Raw genomic sequence first — 18566 nt, 5'->3', positions numbered from 1 at the left:
TATCATGACATCAGATCTGCCATTCTCCATGACTGATTGCAAGCATCACTGCTTACAGGGAGCCAAATATTCAGGCAAATTCTTGGGATGCCAATGCTAAAAGTCTTCCGATATACTGTACCAGTGCTCATAACAACAGCCGGCTACACACTGGCTGCGTTGCGTGTGTGTGGCGTTTCGGTTATGTCAGCTGCGTGGATTTTTCGCTGTCCTACACACCAGAAACGTGTTGGACACAGCGCTGCTGCTGCTGCTAGGTGACGTACAGCGAGGACTATCTCGGGACATAGTGCAGACAGATTCAAACTCTGAAAAATGGGTAAGTGGGCTGTCTGTTTATTTCAATAACATTAACAACTTTGTGTAGCTGTAAAGCGCCTATATTGTAAACCTACCTGACGTTGGACCGTCGCCCAAAATCAATTTATATTTATGTATTTTTTATTACATTTATATCTGCATTGATGTCAAAACTTAGAGACTTTCAAACATCAACATGTCATTTATTAAAACGTATTTGTGTCAAAATGAAATATTTTTCTTATTCTATTTACCTGGAAATGCTTCAAACACACTTGCGTGTCATGTGGAAAAATAGCTAATGGTTGTATTTCTAATAATAGTCCAAATCATTTTCTCTACGCAATTACTTTTGCCTGAGGGAAAAAATAGTTATGGGTCTTAAACCAAGGTCTTCTTCATCCAAAAAAGCAAAAGCGGCAACAAGGCCCAATGTCACTAGCATCTATAACCGCCCTCTAATTGACTTAATTTGATTGTCTGTAAAGATGTATAGAAAAACAGAATTTGAGATCAAAAAGCAGTCAAGAGCAAAGTTCTCTGCAACTGAAGAGCTAGAAGGATGGTTTTCTCAGCTCGTCCCTGCAGGCTCGGGCAACGTTGAGCTGAAACAAGCGAGGGATGACTCTTCTCATGAAGGGGAGGGAATTAACTAGGATTGCCTTGGCTCAGTGCGCTCGCAGCTTCTGCCAGTTGAGGCTACAGAGGTATAATAAGGCTACATGGATATAATGAGGCCTGAGCACATCTGTGTCGAATCTCTACCTTAAAATGTTTGTTTTTTTCTTTGCACTTCTGTATGCATTGTTTGGTGATGATTATAATTGTTGTGATGCTGCGAGAATCAAGTGTTCTTTTAAAAGATTTCTGCTCTCCTATGACGGGAAACAAATCCCCTTCCTTCCCTTGGTTTTCTCTGTCTTGCCCATATTTCAATATGCAGATAGATGTTTGCAAAGTCTGGCTTATCTCCATATGACCCCGGGGAACGCAGCTTTCCCCCCAAAAAACAAGAGCACTGTTCATGTTTCAGTCCCACTGAGTGATTCTATGGAAACAGTCAGACTATTGTTGGCGCATAATAAAATAATTTCTATCCTTTCTTCCACTCTCTGCTCTGCATTTGATGTGCACCAATACGGCAACATCTGAAAGTGACAGACTCCACTCACATTGTCACGTTCCAAGTTTAGGAGGATGGTGAAATTGATCTTTTTCTGTGACAAAGGTATAACAACGTAAGAAGCATTATTTAGAAGGGGTGGTGTATATCTAGACACCTTTAAAAAAAAATAAAAAATGGGAAAATAAAGCTGGGTGAGAACTGGTGTTCATTACTGTCTACTTTGTTTCAAGTGAGCTGAATAAAACCCTGTGAGGATGGGCTCTGTTTCATATTCTGCCTCATCAAGGCTTTCTACTGAGCTACATTCTGAAATAAGTGAGATTAAAATTAAACCCTAGATCAATATCTGCTATTTATATGTAGAAGAAGAGCTAATGTTCCTCCTGACCTTGCAGGATCCATGGCAAAGCTTTAAGAAAGAGGCTTCATTTACTCAAACCCAAATATTTAGACACGTATTTACAGCAGCCACAGCATGTCTTTGCTACCTTTTTCTGTCTTTTTGCATGGGATAGGAAATGCAGGACTGGCTGGATTTTCTTGATATCAAATGCATTTACACAGATGGCAGAAAGATGCATTTCTAAGTCATCACAAGATATACTAGCGCCGAGCTGGTGCTTGAGGAGCATGAAGAGGGCATGACACTTACGTTCAAGGCATTCTTAGCAGCCTCTGCTTCTGATCGGCTGTCAAAGCTGACAAAGCCCACTGGCTGGGGAGACAAGAAGACAGAACAAAAGGAAGAAACATGGTTTAAGGCAGAAAACTGAGTCGGCATTTCTGTCTGAGTGACATAGACATGTTTTTCTTTTTTGTAGGATTTCTTTTTTTTCTTCTAAATATTATTCCCAACCCCCTGCCTCTTTCTCTTGTCCTGTTTATAAACCCGCAGTGACAGAAAGAGAGAGAGAGAGAGAGAGAGAGAGAGAGAGAGAGAGAGAGAGAGAGAGAGAAGGAGACTTTACACTCACAATGTACAAGGAGAGTTCATCGTTCAGATCCCCTATGCCCAGATATGGGCAATGTCAGACCAAGAAAGTGCATGTTAAGAGTGAGTGAGAGAGAAGAAGAGAGGGGGGTGAATAATGAAAAAGGAGAAGAGATAGAGAGAAAAAAGTAGATAAATGGGGGACAGCAGGGTCTTGAGGATAAAAAAAACGTAGAGGTTAAAGGTAAGAAAAAAATGGAAGAAAGTGAGAGGTAGAAATAGTTTTTAAGACCTCCTCGAACAGGCCTGTCAATCAAAAACCATGCAACATATCTATTTCACCAGCGCTTGTTTTGTGTTCTGGTTAAATCACTCTAGAGCCTGTGGCAGCAATAGTAAAGGTTCAGGTTTGCTTGTCAGATTTCTAATTGCTGTTGCAGTTGTCAACAAAGGATACACATTTTTGCGGTGTATTTGTGTGTGCATGGCGATGTTGAGAGGCGGTGGGGAGAAAACAAAATCTCTCAACATGTTGCTCCCATGGGGTCGCAGCGTGGCGTGGGATCAGGAAAAACAGTCTCGGGTTATGGGAGTATGAACAAGTAGAGAAAGAGGAGGAGAAGGGAAAAGAATGATGAAAAAAAGAAAGAAGGACTAAGTGAAGACGTCAGAAGGAGGATGTAACAGGAATATAAATAGAAAGGGTCTGAGATCTGGCTCTTGCTATATATGGAGATGGCTGTGTGTTCTCGGACTGGAAGGACGATTGATTTTTTCTGCCATTGTCATTACCATTAGTCGGGGGGGGGAGGGGGGGTGGGAGAGTCACTCAAAACAAAGACAGCCTGAGGAATGTGTAGTGCTTTGCAAGACATGAACACCAGCATCAGCTGTCATGAGGAAGAAGGTCATTATGAAAATATGAAGCAAGGTAGGGGGGTGCAAAGAGAGACCTCAGTGCACAAAGAGTTGCTGAGTGTCCGACTTTTGTATTAAACAGGCAAAGCAATAAGAGCAAAACCCGCAAAGAACCCATTTTCTACGTTATAAACCTGATCGTGCAGGTGAGATGTAGGCCAGTATAGCAGTGTGTATCACAAACATAGCTGTAGCGATTAGGCAATACATCAATGATCATTAAAAGAGTTTCTTAATACTAGTTTGAAAAGTAGTATTTTGCAGCCCTTTCTGGAAGAAAATGTCCAGCCCACCCAAATGTGTGATGCGGGGTGCAGTCAAAAGTGTTCTCTGTTGCACCTGTAACCAGTGATGTCACCTGTACATAACTGCAGCCAGGTGAGAAAGATTTCCAAGGACTGTCAGGTCAGTCTTCGAGTCATGTTTTAGCAAAAGTACTCGTTATACTAGACCAAATGATGTTTGGATAATAATAATGCATTTTAAGTATAACAACAACCCTTTCTGACAACAGAGATAACCTGGACCTAAATGCATTTATATATGAAGTGTTTGAATAGCTGCTAATTGCCTTTTAACAAAGAAACAAAAGAAGTAAGTCAGTAAGTTTATATAGCACCTTTCACAGACAAGAAGGGTCACAAAGTGCTTTACAGCAAAAAACAAATAAAACAGCAATATGAGGTGTTTTTTGGGAACATCCCAAACCACGCCAATTTCCCAACCTTAAAAACAAACCAAAAAACTCTTTTGTTCTTAGTTTAAGAGGTATTATACTCAGCACATTCAATCTAAATCACCCTAACCCCTCCTAACGAGCAAGTCATGTCTTTATGGGAAACAGTGTGACGTGGTAATAAGCACACTGACATAAAGCCAAATTGCTTAAATGTGGATGTGGACACGTGCCAGCTGAGCTCATTTTCAGTCCTGTGCCCCTGGAGGCAAAACTCCACCGTCAGTGCTGCTCTCGTCAAAACCGCTCGCTTTGACACCTCAAAATTCTTTTCCCGTCTCATCCCGGCACATCCCACCGGAGTTGACTGTCTGTGACTACAAGCATTCTATCCGACTGCCAAAGGCAAGTTGGTGCAACACTTCTTTTCCTTTTCCTCCTCCATCCCCCCCCCCACAATAAACTTTTCTCCCCCCTGATTCCAAGTTCTGCCTGACAAAGGGTGCTAATCCGTCATAGTCAACATGCCGTGAACACAGAGAGGGGGAAGAAATAGGACAAAGAAGAGACAAAAAGTTGAAGGCGTTGATGAGCAAGAAAAATTTAGTAATGCGAGCAGCAACAGCATGATGAAAGACGGATGTTTTCATTCATCAGTTTAGAATAGTATAGTATTAGTATAGAGACACAGCCCTCAGTGCTGCCTATAGCATACCTGTTTAGAAGTGAGTTTTATCAAGGAGCCTTCATAGCCCTGAAACAAAGAACCAAGATGTCAGAAATGTGAAAAAGTATCTCTCCACAATGACTGTGTCTACATATCCATTTCTGCTAACATATTGCGTAACATTTGCATTTATTAAAAACGTTATGCTGTGTTGTTTCATGAGTAAAAGACCTCTTATGAAGATCATGTGGACCGATTGTCTATAATCAAGATTTACTGACCTCAATGCTAATGATATAAACCATTTACTCAGAGTACATGCCATGAGCATTATCCAGGAGAGGGATATATATATATATATAATATATATAACATAGCAATTGTGCCATTATTCACTTTAAACGTGTTGCAGCTGAGCCATTACAGTGCATCATTCTGGGGCGATGGTCCAAAGAGCTTGCAACATCTAAATGCAGTCACCTGAACTGGTCAAGTTTCTAAGGGGAGGTAAATAGCCTCTTTCTTTTTTTTTGTATTGCAGACAGTGAGCCACACACACACACACTTCCAGTGATTGAACCTCGGCTTTAGGAACACCAACACTTCAACCTCGCGGGAGAGTTTCCATTGCCGTTTATTTCATCACCATTAATGGAGTACCCATTGACTGCTGGAAAGAAAAGCTGCTAAGAATAGCCACAGCCCGTCCATTTAAAACATACAAACATACCTTAAATGGTCTGAACAGGAGATAGAGCTCCCGCGGCTTAATATCCAGTGGTAGCCCACTGACAAATAGAGTTCGGACCTGAGGAAGACAAGAAAGAGATCATGTATTTTTCATTAACCTCCACTAGTTATAAATAGCTACCTTGCATACCTGGCAGTAAAAGATGAGGTAATGAGGAAAAGGATGCTGAACATGAGTTAAATAATTCTTTCACTAAATGATAGACTTTTCAGATACTGATAGGGATGTCTGATAGGGATGTCTTTATCACACACACACACACACACACACACACACACACACAACCACACAACCACACACACACACACACACACACACACACACACACACACACACACACACACACACACACACACACACACACACACACACACACACACACACACACACACACACACACACACACACACACACACACACACACTTCTACAGTAAGTGTATTGTATTCTCCTGTGTAATCTACAGTGTGCTGTGTTTTATAGCAGTCCTTCCTCGCAGCTCTACCCTCTGTTTTACGTTTGAACTTTTCAACTTGAGCTGGCATTGCTGGGGAATTACAATGTATATGTTAGCAAAGGAAAATGTAATTGTTGCAGCCCGTACTGAGTCAGAGATGGTGGGAAGCCACACAGGGAGTAACATGAGACTGAAAATGGGCTTTCAAGCTAAATAAGTTGTTATTGTTATTATGTGCATTGATAGTGAAGAAAATGAATGTGGGGCGATCGCGTTGGGTGGACTGCAGTTGAAGTTTAGCTTTGTCAAAAAGAACATTTTAAAATGGTAACACCTACATTTTATCCGTGCAAATTCCCTACTACTATTTTCAAAACAAAGGTCTAATGCCAACATTTTAAGCTGCATATGTACAACCTCAAAGTCAGTCCTGAAGTCATGAAAGATGGAAAAAAAGGTAGACTGTGAGTAAGTGATACAGCTGATAGTGGCTGAGCCGGGGTGGTGAACTCATCTGTCATCCTGTATGTGCTTAGAAAAGGGATAAACCTGAAATGTTGTTTGTGAAATATGTTTAGGAAATTATGGGGAGTATGTACTAGGAAAACACTGCTCCCCAAAATGTAAAGAGTGCAGTTGAGGAACCTATGTCATTAAGGCCTGCCACTCACGTGTCAAACAGAACTGTCAAATTAGCACAGCAGAGGTGTTAAATACAGAATGTTATTTGTAAGAATTAAACTGATAGTTTATGAAAGGTTGTTAGACAGTTAAGGTAAAGTGTAGACACTAATGCACAAAAGGCTCTTACTGTTATAAGACAAAAACAGTGACAATATATTCCTAGAAGACTTGATATTTTAAATTGCAAGTGGTAAAACATTCTTTAGAATAGTCTTACAATACTGTGGGTACTTCCAGACACTGACACCGTTTGACTCTGTCAACTGGCTGAAGCACTCACTCCTTAAATTATATGATCAACAACCTGGCTGCCATGTCTAAAAAGGCTTGTGTGAACACCAGTGGTTCTTTGAACATATGTGCAGACACATTAGCACCAACGGCAACATCTAGCAAACACAGACATAGCAGCACTATGAGACACACGTGTTGAAAGGTCCTTTCACAGCTCACAAATACAGATCTGGTTACATTTTGGATGCAAACAAAACAGGAAAATTCTAGATGGTACACGTAGATGTAGATGTGTCTGTCCTTAGTAATGGCAACGTACGGGAGAGAGTAAACACAGGTATATCTAACTCTAAACAACAAAATGTATCTTCTATTAGCACAGCGTGTGCAATCAACCTTTCTTAAGCGTTACGAAACAAATGGAAACATTAAAAATCCTCCATTTTTCCAATAACATGTTACCAAGATGCCTGGGGCAGGCATTCATTTTTTTTGGGATGATTCCATTAAATCAGCGGGCACTAGTTACACCTCATACTTGGTATAATTTGGCTAATTAAAATTGGCTTGGTACAAGAAAATCGCTGCGTTACTGAGACATCAAAATCAAACAATAGACTTTGTGCATCAAATCTGTGTGCAACAACTCCACCATGCACGCCCACATCAATAATGTCATAGTATATTTGAATGTTTAATTAACATGATTTATTTAACATTCAGATTCTATTTAGGGATGAATTTAGAATAAAAATGTAGGTATGCAAGTACATAGAGGAGCTCCCACATTCATTAGATAGTAGATTCACCACTCAGGGGGACAAAGGAACTGCTGAACTAACACTACACCTCATTCCCACATGTAACCTGATACGCTCCACTGATGCCAAAGGCAGAGCAACACACAAACAAAGGAGCTTAGCAACTGGGGGAGCAATAGTTGGCGAGTGCCAAACGGGCCGTCCTGCCAAAATATCTCACCTCGGCGACTTTCTCACCTTCGCTCTTATCTCACCTTATCTGAGTCGAGCTGAACCCTGCAGGGTCATCACTGGGCTCTGTCTCTGGCAGTTTAAATAAACCCTTTTGGAGGGGCTCCTTATACGGGGTCACAGAGACACAAAGAGTCAGAGCAAGACGGTATCTGTCAGACACAAGCAAGGACCGCTTCTGGCAGCGGTTGATGCTGATAAAATTAATAGTGGGGTGGGTAAAAAGTAGAGTAGAAACAGAAGTAGTGCTGAAACGAAAAACTGTAGGTTTTTATTTCTATTATGGACTGGTTTTCGGTTTCAGTGAACATGTCGTTAAAGCTGCATATGACCATCAAATGATGTCAGAGTCAAAACTTGGAAAACCTATTCATATAAAATCTGAATTTTTTCAAATAAGATCACAGTACATGATAATCCTGTACACAGCAGAATTTCTTCAAACTGTACCCATTTTAAGAAAAATCTTGTGATCCCACTCATTAGATCAGTTAAATATGTAAGATCCCATCTTTGATTTAACTCTGGGCTTCGGTCATGAGGCCAACAGACGCCTGAGAGCTGGATATGCTGCACGAGCTAAGACAAACACACTCAACAATACACACTCAGAACAATGGGACATTCTTGGCTGGGTCGAACCTCATTCCTAAGACTTCCTGACGTCAGCTGTTGTGATATATGATCGGTTCGCCGTGTGTCCGGTGTGGAGCTGACGGCACACACTGGATACGTGATGATTCACAGACAAACCTGTCAACAGCTCTCTCCAGCAGACATGTGCTGTTGATTACAGGATCCGTCTGAATTCATGTGGCTTCGAGACTAGCTCAAACGAGCACTTTGTAAAAGCACTGCCACCAGGAAAAGTGAACTATCAAAGTTTCATAATGTAGTTACTTAGAGTGGAGGTCAAGCCAGGGGCTAAGCAGATGCTGCAGGTTTGTCAAAAGGCAAAGATAAAGCTGCTGTTTTATTGAGTTTTCCATAGTGCTGAGTGGCCATGTATGGACCTTTGATTCATTGACCATTTATGGCGTGCACACACACACACCACAACACAAAGGCAGGCTTCCATCAGAAACAGCACCCTCACCTACCAGAAGCCAACTGAGTACTTCACAGCAGACGTACTAGTGCAGTTCCCTGGCAACGCCTTAGCGGAGTACAGCAGAGCGTGGAGCCCCAGGCCAAAAACATCACCTCCTATTAAGGCCACTTCTGCAGCAAGTCCCAGGGGATCAATGCACCTCTAACCAGAGATCATTGACTTCGCAAGCCCCAGATGGGGTCATAACCTTATTGATACTCTATCATTGTATCTTAAAAGGTTTGCTCGTTCCACCCTAAGACTGGAAAAGGAGGGGGGAGGGGTCTCTAAAGTATTAGCTTAATTATTATCTTAAAGTATAACTTAGATCTTGTTTCTATTAGTTGTGATAACATTGGGCCTTATTCACCAATATCTTCCTGCATTTTCCTCTTAAATATGTTCTTAAGAAAGTCCCTAAGAAAAGCCTACGTCAGATTCATGACGTGGGCTTAAACAGCAGAATTGTTCGCAGGTGAGTTCTTAAAATGATGAATTTCAATGTCTTCGTAAATTGAATGTTCATGCCCATTGCTCTTATTTAGCATAAGTAAATGCCCCGTTAATTCCCATAAAAGGGCATAAGACGGCGGGGCGTGATGCGTGATACGCTTACTTAAATGTCCGAAAAGACGTGGCACAGAGGGTGGAGGCCTCGACTCCAAAAGAAAGAAAAACTTCAGTAATTCTGACTACTGAACTACTACGGCAAGAAGTTAACAAAAAAACAAGACAGCATATTTAGTAATGTCAGCAGGTGGATACCAAGCAGCAAATAAAACCGATGCTAGGAATGCGATTACTCATGCAGTCACTGCGGTGTCCAGAGAAGGGCACAGAACCGATGAAGTGGAAGAAATCGGAGGCTAAACAATATAGAAGATACAGCTGTTATTGTCCATTTTACTTACTGTTGTGTACATATTTTATTTATTCTATTTTCATTTTTATAGTGATCACTTCCACTTCCTATTTTTGGGATTATTGGATCCTAGGAGCCCAGAACCGGTATAGAAGTACTGTGATGGGAGAGTCAGTGTTTTTTTGTAATGATGTGAGTTTTTCTTTCTTGATCAATGCCATGTATACAGACTTAAGAGCAACATGTATCACTTATTTTTCTTTAAATGAGAAGTTTAATAACAAAGCATAGATGATACTCTGGGCGTATAAATAGTGTGATTAATCACTTGTTGTTGGATGGCAGGGTTCCCCCGTTCAACCTAATTGATGTTTAATTGAAGGCGAGTGTATTGAAATAGGCCTAGCACAGTTCATACACAACGGCAATGCAAAGTGCTTTACAAATGAGTAGAAGTGTGTCTTTCTTAAAACAAACATAATTATGTGAAAAATAATGGAAATAATTAGTAACAAAATTAAAAGAAATTTTAAATGTTAAAGTAGAACGGACGAAAACGAGATAACTACCTGATTTGCGGAAACATGTCAGCTCTTAATTGTGCCTAAGTGTGCGTAGATCGTAGTAGAACCTAAGAACAAATCCCAAATCAGAAAACGTTGGTGAATGCCAGAATCTTCGTAAAAACTGTGTGAGTGGGTTTTAAGAACACATTTGTTCTTAAGAACATTTGGTAAATGGGTCTCCCATTGTACTTAATGAGTAATTTCTTAAAGATATGGGAACTTTCCCAGGTGATGTTATCAAGGTCCTTGTTTTATCTGTCCAAAACCCTAAAATATTTAGTCTACTATGGCATATGACTCAGTAAAGCAGCAAATATTCAGACTGGAGAAGCTGGCACCAGAGAAGGATTGACATTGTTGCTTGAAAATTACTGGAATAATTAATCAATTAACAAACTAGTTAAATATTGTGTCAATCAACCAATCCAATAATCGACCAATCGTTTCTGACCTCCTGGTGGCACAGGGAGAGTGCTCAAACAAAGTCCAACAGGGCAGGAAATCCAAACACTCACATGGTTTAGCCAAGTTTTTCAAACCACTTAACTTTAATAAACCCTCATCAACAAGTACAGTAGGTCAAATTTGTACCAGGAAGTTGTTCTGGATGTTTACAACGAACAATTTGCGTACTCATTTTACTGCTTCCCTTTGTTTCAAATAAGGTTGGCTAACCGGTAGGTTTGGCCATCGATTCTGATTTCAATTCTTCATTTCGATTCCGGTTCTTACCAAATATCGCTTCCAGTTCTTTGAGGGGTGGAGTTGAAAATGGTCTACAGGTTTATTTCACAAATAAGAGGAACGATTTATTTTTGATTCAATGGTGGGTTGCAGTTTTAGCGGGCTTTTTCAATGTAAAATAAAGCCACACTAGTGCGCCGCTTACTGCGCTCCATGGCTGCAACACACAAAGCGCCTAGCTGCTTACGTAAACCAAAACCTGCGCATTTTAAATTGGTAAACATTGTTCCGGATTTGAAACCAAAATCCTCCAAACGATTCCAATAAAGAAACAATTCTACTGGAATTGTAGATTTTGAAACAATTCCAAGTAGGAATGGGTTCTCGATGCCCAACCCTACTAACCGGTCGCCAAAACCTAGAAAAATAAAAGCTACAAGTTATAATAAACAAAAATACAAACGATGATGCATCTAGCCCAATTGTGGTTTTTTTTCCGCTTTACCAATAAAAATGCAAAGCTTACTTAGGCCCTGACCCTCCACCAAACCACATTTTCACTATGAACATCATAAGGCTTTAATTAACAAAATCCAAACTGAGACCACTTAAAATGTTCCCCACCATAGAATGTAATTTGTCAGCAGTTTAAAAAAAGCTTGTATTTGTCTAATTAAATGGCCTAGCCAAACTTATTCACAGCCATTTCTATTCAGCTTGCGTTGTGGACTTAGAAAATGTCTTACACCTATTGCCTGAAATGCCTCATTACACTCAGCTGCACTGTGTGACTTTCTCAGATTTTTGCTCCGACTTTAATTGAGTGCTTTTTTGACCGTTCATTCTGGCTGAAATGAGGAACACGACCTTGGTGCGATGTGAGATGATTACTATGTGTTTCATTCCCCCTCCCTGTGTGTGTGAGTGCGTGTTTGACAGCCAAGTTAATAGATACAGGTCCTTTGAGCCAGATGTGGCAGGACAAAGCTCTAACCTTGAAGCTTTGGAAGAGACGATACAGTAGCCTTTTGTAGCATTGTTGAGTTTTCAGTTGAGCGCTGCAGTATTAAAAACAGTCACACTCCCGAACTCTAAAAGCTCTGACACACCAACCCTACATGCAAAAAAAGGCAGTCGGACTGATCAGTCGGCTCCCGTCCCTTAAAAAAGTGTCTCGGAACACACCGAAGTGACGCCGACTTGAGCGTAAGTTCAATGGATGCCGACGGCTCCTCCGACCTCACAGAGTCGAGTCACCGACCTCGCCAGACTTTCGGACGGCCGATAATCGGGTTGGCGTGTCAGAGCCTTTTTGCTACGCGCGTTGTCTCTGCTCTGTGTGGACGTCGCTCTCCGTGATCCCCCCAAGATGTGTTCCCCTTGATCTTCCGAGTCAGAGAACGTGACGAGTGAGAGACTGCAGGCCAGATAGGTGTCAAACGACCATGAATGGATGACTCAGTTTGTCTTGTTCATAGGCTGGGTTCAACGGGTCAAGTTTCACATTTGGGGTCAGAAGTCACAGGTTAGCCGTGAGTTATTGTGTGGGTCAGGGGTCAAATGTGAGGTTGAGCACACTCCAAATGTCACGACTGAACTCTGAGAGGAGAGATCCTTTGTTTCTCTCTTACTCCCACAAGTGCTTTCGACCAACAATTACAGCTCAGTGGGGGCCTGTAAATGTTCAAACAGGTTAACCTTTAAAAAGACCTCTAAAACAAATGACCTAAGAAATGCAAGTAAGCGCCCATTTGCGTTTCCCTTTTCGTGCTCTTTCATTCCCCTCTCTTCCCTTGTAAAAATCCCTTGTTTTAAAACCTAACCTGGAAAAGAGGACTCATGTCTTAATGACACTTATGTTCTCTTTCTTTTCGTATCAACAACTTTGTACCTCAGCGAGAAGGCCTTAAGGTGTCACTTAGATGGCGTGTGTGGAAGAGAGGAGCCCCTCAGCCACAGATTGTCAGCTACACATCAGTTTGACTCCTCGGCTGTCTTTTCATACTAGGTTACAGTTGGCTTCCTCTCTCTCTCATCTGATGCGTCGCCATGAATGGACTTAACATTCCAAAGCGCTCCTTAACTTGAACTAATCGTCCACGGTTGCCTTTACTGGACTCCCTTTGTTGCTGCCTGCCCTTGAACTGTTGTGGTTTTGAGGTTGGGTGGGCAGAGGGTTAAAGTGTCCGGTGCGAGTGGAGACAAAAACAACAGTAGATACTCCGTCTCCATGAAGAAATGTAAGCCTAATGTGTTCCCTTCATGTGATGGTCCAGCTGTTCCGTTTTGTTTATCAGCATCAGCGCTTCTTTAGGGTTGTTTCTTTTTAACCCTGGGGACACCAAGCCATTTTTTTGGTTTTTAAAGGGCATTCATAAAAAATGAAATGAAATTGCTCAATTCAATACTATAACTATTTGCAGTTAGCAAATGTTTGTTAACTTTTGATATGCTGGGGCCTTGGAGGGTTAAAGGTTAATAATTTGAATTCATCTGAGGGAAAACAGCTGTATTACTAGACTGGTTTTCCATAGTGAGGGTAGCCAATCTAGGGCAACAACTAATGATTATTTTCATCATCTATTACTTTGCTTATAGTTATTGTCTGTAAAATGTCAGTCAATTCTTAATACCTACTAAAATACAACCCCCTCCCGCCATCGAAGCCTATCCGCCAACTTTTAAAGTTCTCCGTGCTACCGTTCTGCCTGGCTCGCTCCTGTCTTTAGGGCTCTTCTCATGACCATAAATGGCACTTCTGTTCAGAGATCTCAGGGTCATGCTTTCAACATATGGGGCGATAAAGGATAAGATGTTTGTGTACTTGGACTACACTGGGCGAGAGAGAGAGAGAGAGAGAGAGAGAAGGATGAAAAAGAGGGGAGGGGTAGGAAAGGGGAGAAGAAGAGTGGCAAATTATAAACAGTACCAGGGTAGAGGGAGGGAGGGAGGGAGGAAACGGCTAGAGAACAAGATAAAGAAGGGGAAGAAAAAGGGTGTGGTGGATGAAAGGAAGGAAGTAAAGGAGGGAAGGAAACAGAGGAAAAGTAAGATAAAAGTTTTAGAAAAGGAGCAGGAGAGAAAGGGGAGAGTGGATGGTGATGGATGGTTGGTTGGTTATCCATCAAGCCAGACGACACCAGTCAGTTAGCCAAACTTCAACTAGGCACTAGGCAAGATAGGCAAGATATAAAATCATGGATGGCCTACAACTTTCTAATGTTAAACTCAAAAGAAAACCAAGGTTAATGTTTGGCCTTAAACACCTCCAAACCCCATCATCCAAAGATATAGCTGCCCTGGCGTCCAGCACTACTGTCAGAAATCTAAGAGTTATTTTTGATCAGGATATATCCTTTAACACCCACTTAAATCAAACTTCAAGAACAGCCTTTTTTCACCTTCGCAACATTGCCAAAATTAGGAACATCCTGTCACAAAACAATGCTTAAAAACTAGTCCATGCATTTGTTACTTCCTGGGCAAGTTTAACTCCATACTATCAGGTTGTCCAAATAAGTCCCTTAAGACTTATTTGCATTGGCACTTTCATTGGCTTCCTTTAAAATCCAGGAGTGAATTTAAAATCCTTCTCCTGAGCTACAAAGCTCTAAATGGTCTAGCACCATCATATCTTGAAGAGCTCATAGTACCATATAGTCCCACTAGAGCTCTACACTCCCAGAATGCAGAGTTCCTTGTCATTCCTCGAGTCTCTACAAGTAGAATGGGAGCCAGAGCCTTCAGCTACCAGGCTCCTCTACTGTGGAACCAGGTCCCAGTCTGGGTTCAGGGGGCAGAAAGCATCATCATGTTTAAGAGCAAACTGTGGCTCAGTGGTAGAGCGATTGCCTGCAGTCCAATGTCGAAGGGTCCTTGGGGAGATGGCACCTTATACGGCAGCTTCGGCCACAGTGTATGAATGTGTGTGAATGGTTCCTGTACTAAGTAAAAGCGCTTTGAGTAGTCGTTAAGATGAGAAAAGCGCTATATAAGCTCATAGTTAGGGAGTGAGGAGTTGTGCCAGAAATACTTGTTACTAACCAGACTCTGGGAAGTTTACTCCCCGGAGTCCCTATGGTTGTTGTTTTTTTCGCCCAGCATGCTGCCTTGGATTAGGGTGGCACCAATATCATGATCGCAGCTGTCGCTGCGGTCCTGCTGCACGCCTTGGTATGCGGTGACCTGCCGCGCCATGCTGTGTCCTGCTACGCCCTGCTATGCTCTGCTGTGCCCCGCTGCATCCTGTGTCACCCTGCGGTGCTCTGCTGTGCCATGAACTACTACAACTACTATTTATAGTCATTGTTCCATTATCTTTTAATGTGACTGTTATTGACACTGTTTATCACACCCCCAACTGGCCTTCCAAGAGCCTGGGTCTGTCCGAGGTTTCTTCCTAAAAGGGAGTTCTTCCTCGCCACTGTCGCGCTAAATGCTTGCTCTTGGGACTTTTGGGTCTTTGTATATTAGAGTGTGTTCTAAACCTACTTTATCTGTAAAGCGACTCAAGATAACTGATGTTATGATTTGATACTATAATAAAAACTGAATTGAATGCTGGGTTTAGGGAAAAGAAATGAGATTGAAAAAGTGTGCAGAGCATAAAAGAAGGCTTCAGAGAAGAGACCTACACTGTCAGGTGGACAATTACAGCTTGTGAGTAAGCAACATTAAGTGTAGGTGACAGAAAAAGGCACATTAATACAGTATGACAAAGCAGGACAAGATGGCTGACGCTGTCCAGGCCCAAGCTCACTCTTTGCTCACACCTCCTTCCTGTAGTGTATCATTAATTACAAGGCAGACTCAAAGTAGACAACTAAGGCCTTTTAAGTATTATCAAAATATCACTCCTGATTCTCGGTCAGATATAATAGTTTATATATAGCTGCAGATGTATTTAAAACATCCAGTACAATTCTTTAACCTTTTATCTGTTCCTTTTCTTCTCACATCAGTTTAGCAGGATCCTTTGGCAGCCGTTCCTGACGCCGAGCCTTGTTGTACTCGTCTTGTCTTTTCAAATACCTCTTGTCGCACAGCTGACAAACGGCTAATATAAGATGACAATTCCCCCTGCGCTTTTATAAATAAACTCCTACCTATCAGACGGGTAGATGGAGCAGGGTTTAACCGTTTGTGTGTGCCTGTTTCTACTCTACCATATATTGAATTGTATATCTGATGTTGCTTTTTCCTATGTCATTTTACTTTATAGTCGTAATCTACATTAAATCTCTGCTTATACTGTCGATATATGTCTGTGACTTCTTTGTATGTTTCCCCTGTTGCCCTATCATGGTCACTTTACCCTCTGAGCCCCCCGCCCCTCCCCTGATATCGTTTCATGTCACAGAGCGTTAATATATCTGCGTGCCCTTTTCATAGATACATGCACTAGAACGGACCACACACATGCCCACACCACTGTGCTACAGAGGCCTCCCTCAGCCTCACCGTGCTTCTCCAGCAGCACAGCTCCCCACCTACGACTCCTCATAGAAAAGGTCACGCTTGCCACATGACCTGCTATTTGAAGAGGACCCGGTGGATACCCAAAGCTGGCTAAGAACAATTCAATTACACCCCAGGGAGATTCGTCGCATTTGCTGAACTCCGCTTGAGTGATATTCTGTTTCTCTTTGGGAGCTTGTAAAGATCCACTTACATGTTTATGGTCAGCCAGGAACTAGAATCAGCAGACAGCCTTCGAGGTTCAAAGCCCTGCTCTGTTTGACTGTTACACCCAGGAAAGACGGCTTTGTTTCTGAGTATGGTTTTATGTAAACAATAGTTTCATCCTGCGGAGGAAACAGTAAAAAGGTTAAATACTCTGTGTTCACTCATTTGTCAAAAACCAGGTGCGGTTTAACGGTGTACGTGCAAGGCTGAGGAGGCTGGGCAGGTCCTAAATAAACACCAGTTAGCTCGAGGAACATTGACAGCGAGGAGGTTAAAGGTTTAGCTGAGTCAGGTGACTTTGTTAGCTATGAAGCATTCCGTTTACTCACAACCTGTACATTACCTCAAAATAGGCCTGAAAATAATCGGAAATAAATGAAAAGGATTATTTTTCACTACAGATATGTCTGTTGTTGAACCTGTTGTAGTAGAGACCACGTAGACAGAGACTTTGAGACCGAGTCAAGACTAAGACCAGACTTGTTTTAGACAGCCAGAGCTTCTTCACATAAGAGTGTCATTATTGATTATTTTTCGGAATTATGTTCTTGATTACTTGTTCTATAAAATACAGGAGAATGCTTATCATAATTTGCCCAAAGCTTGACGTCTTTGTTCCCCAACCACTAATCCATGAGTAAAAAAAGATATTTAGAAAATAGAAGTTAATCCATCCATCAATCTTTGTCCAAAAATAGAAGTTGGAATTGGGAAATGTTTGGTATGGCTTAAAGAGTAAGCTATAAATGATCAAATCACTGTCTTTTAATAATCACAGACGTAAATTTTATATCAATCAACTAATCATTTTGGCACTAAAACAAGTAAATCAAGGCTGGATATGATTCATTTTAGCTGGACTGGGCCGGTTCTTTCACTGCATGCGCTCTGTCATAATACGTTACCTCCCTGATAACAAGAACACATCTGGCATTTGTCACCTCAGTCATTAAAAATAAACTCCCTTCACTTTTTTTCACAGAATGAACAAAACATTGGCAAAAAAACACATGCAACTGTTCTGTTAAAACCATCCGACTTTTTTAGAAAATCCAGACTACTCTGAACTACCTGCAGGTCTCTTGTCCATACAAGGCCTGGAAACCACAGCTGGGGGAAACGTATCTTTGGACATTCACCACGTAGGAGATGGTTTGTCACCTCGACTACACCAGTGGCCGTTGAGTGCCCCAGTATGTGAAAGCATCCAGAACACCTGATAATAAAGCTTATCGACCCAGCTCACAAGATTAGATGCTGCCAGGGCTGAAACCTGCATACCTTTTCTGCAACATAACCATGTTTGGTGAGCACTGGTCCACAGAAGATAAACATTAAGCATCGTGAAGCATTGATCTACAGCGATGATGCCGTGTGAGGTTGAGCAATGAAGCAGGCATGAGAAGCCAAGCCGGCTACGGCACTTAACGAATCAGTGATCCATTGAGTCGCAGACTACACTGTGTTCAATGGGGGATGTTGTTCAGCATGTGAGAGTCATACCAGCCAGTTGTTAAAATTTGGCTCCCATAAGCTCATAGTTTATGGTTACTTTAGTGTTGGTAAGCACAAAGCTGTTTGGCATTTTACATTTAGTGCTTTTGTGAACTTTGTGACTGTTTGTGAGCATAAGATCGGGATGGGACTCGTGTTAAAAGACTTAAAAGACACAATAATGTCAAATTAGTCACTTGATCATCCATGAAGCAGTTTTTATTGTACTTATATTCAACCCTACTTCTGTGACCAGAAAGACTAAACTCTAATATTGATGAATCACGGGGCTAAAAGTGCAACTCAGAAATTAGTCACATTATTCTTTGGCTTTTTTGTGTGTTTTTGTGGGAGTATGAACACCTGGCTGCAAAAGGGTGGATGTGTCTGTGTGTGTCTGTGTGTGTACACGTTTCCACACCTGCTTGTATGTGTGAGTTTGAATGTGAG

General features: G+C 41.6%; 1 protein-coding gene across 10 annotated transcripts in view; it reads right to left on the bottom strand.

The window, feature by feature from the left end:
- The window catches only part of LOC117962207 (RNA-binding protein with multiple splicing-like), a 37247-nt gene that overhangs the window by 16141 nt on the left and 2540 nt on the right, over positions 1 to 18566 (bottom strand). For all 10 annotated transcript variants that reach the window (XR_004660596.1, XR_004660597.1, XR_004660601.1 and 7 more), the window contains exons 2-4: positions 5349 to 5426; positions 4667 to 4705; positions 2079 to 2141 (exon numbers count right to left, since the gene is read on the bottom strand). Coding sequence is in view for 3 of the 10 variants with exons in the window: in XM_034901364.1 (XP_034757255.1) it covers positions 2079 to 2141; positions 4667 to 4705; positions 5349 to 5426 (180 nt within the window). In the remaining 7 variants the exon portion in view is untranslated. The remainder of the gene's footprint in view (positions 1 to 2078; positions 2142 to 4666; positions 4706 to 5348; positions 5427 to 18566) is intronic.

The sequence above is a fragment of the Etheostoma cragini genome, chromosome 19, assembly GCF_013103735.1.
Source record: "Etheostoma cragini isolate CJK2018 chromosome 19, CSU_Ecrag_1.0, whole genome shotgun sequence".
NCBI classification, from domain to species: domain Eukaryota; kingdom Metazoa; phylum Chordata; class Actinopteri; order Perciformes; family Percidae; genus Etheostoma; species Etheostoma cragini.
Note: the sequence above shows the minus strand (reverse complement) of the source record. Positions and strands in the feature narration are given on the sequence as shown.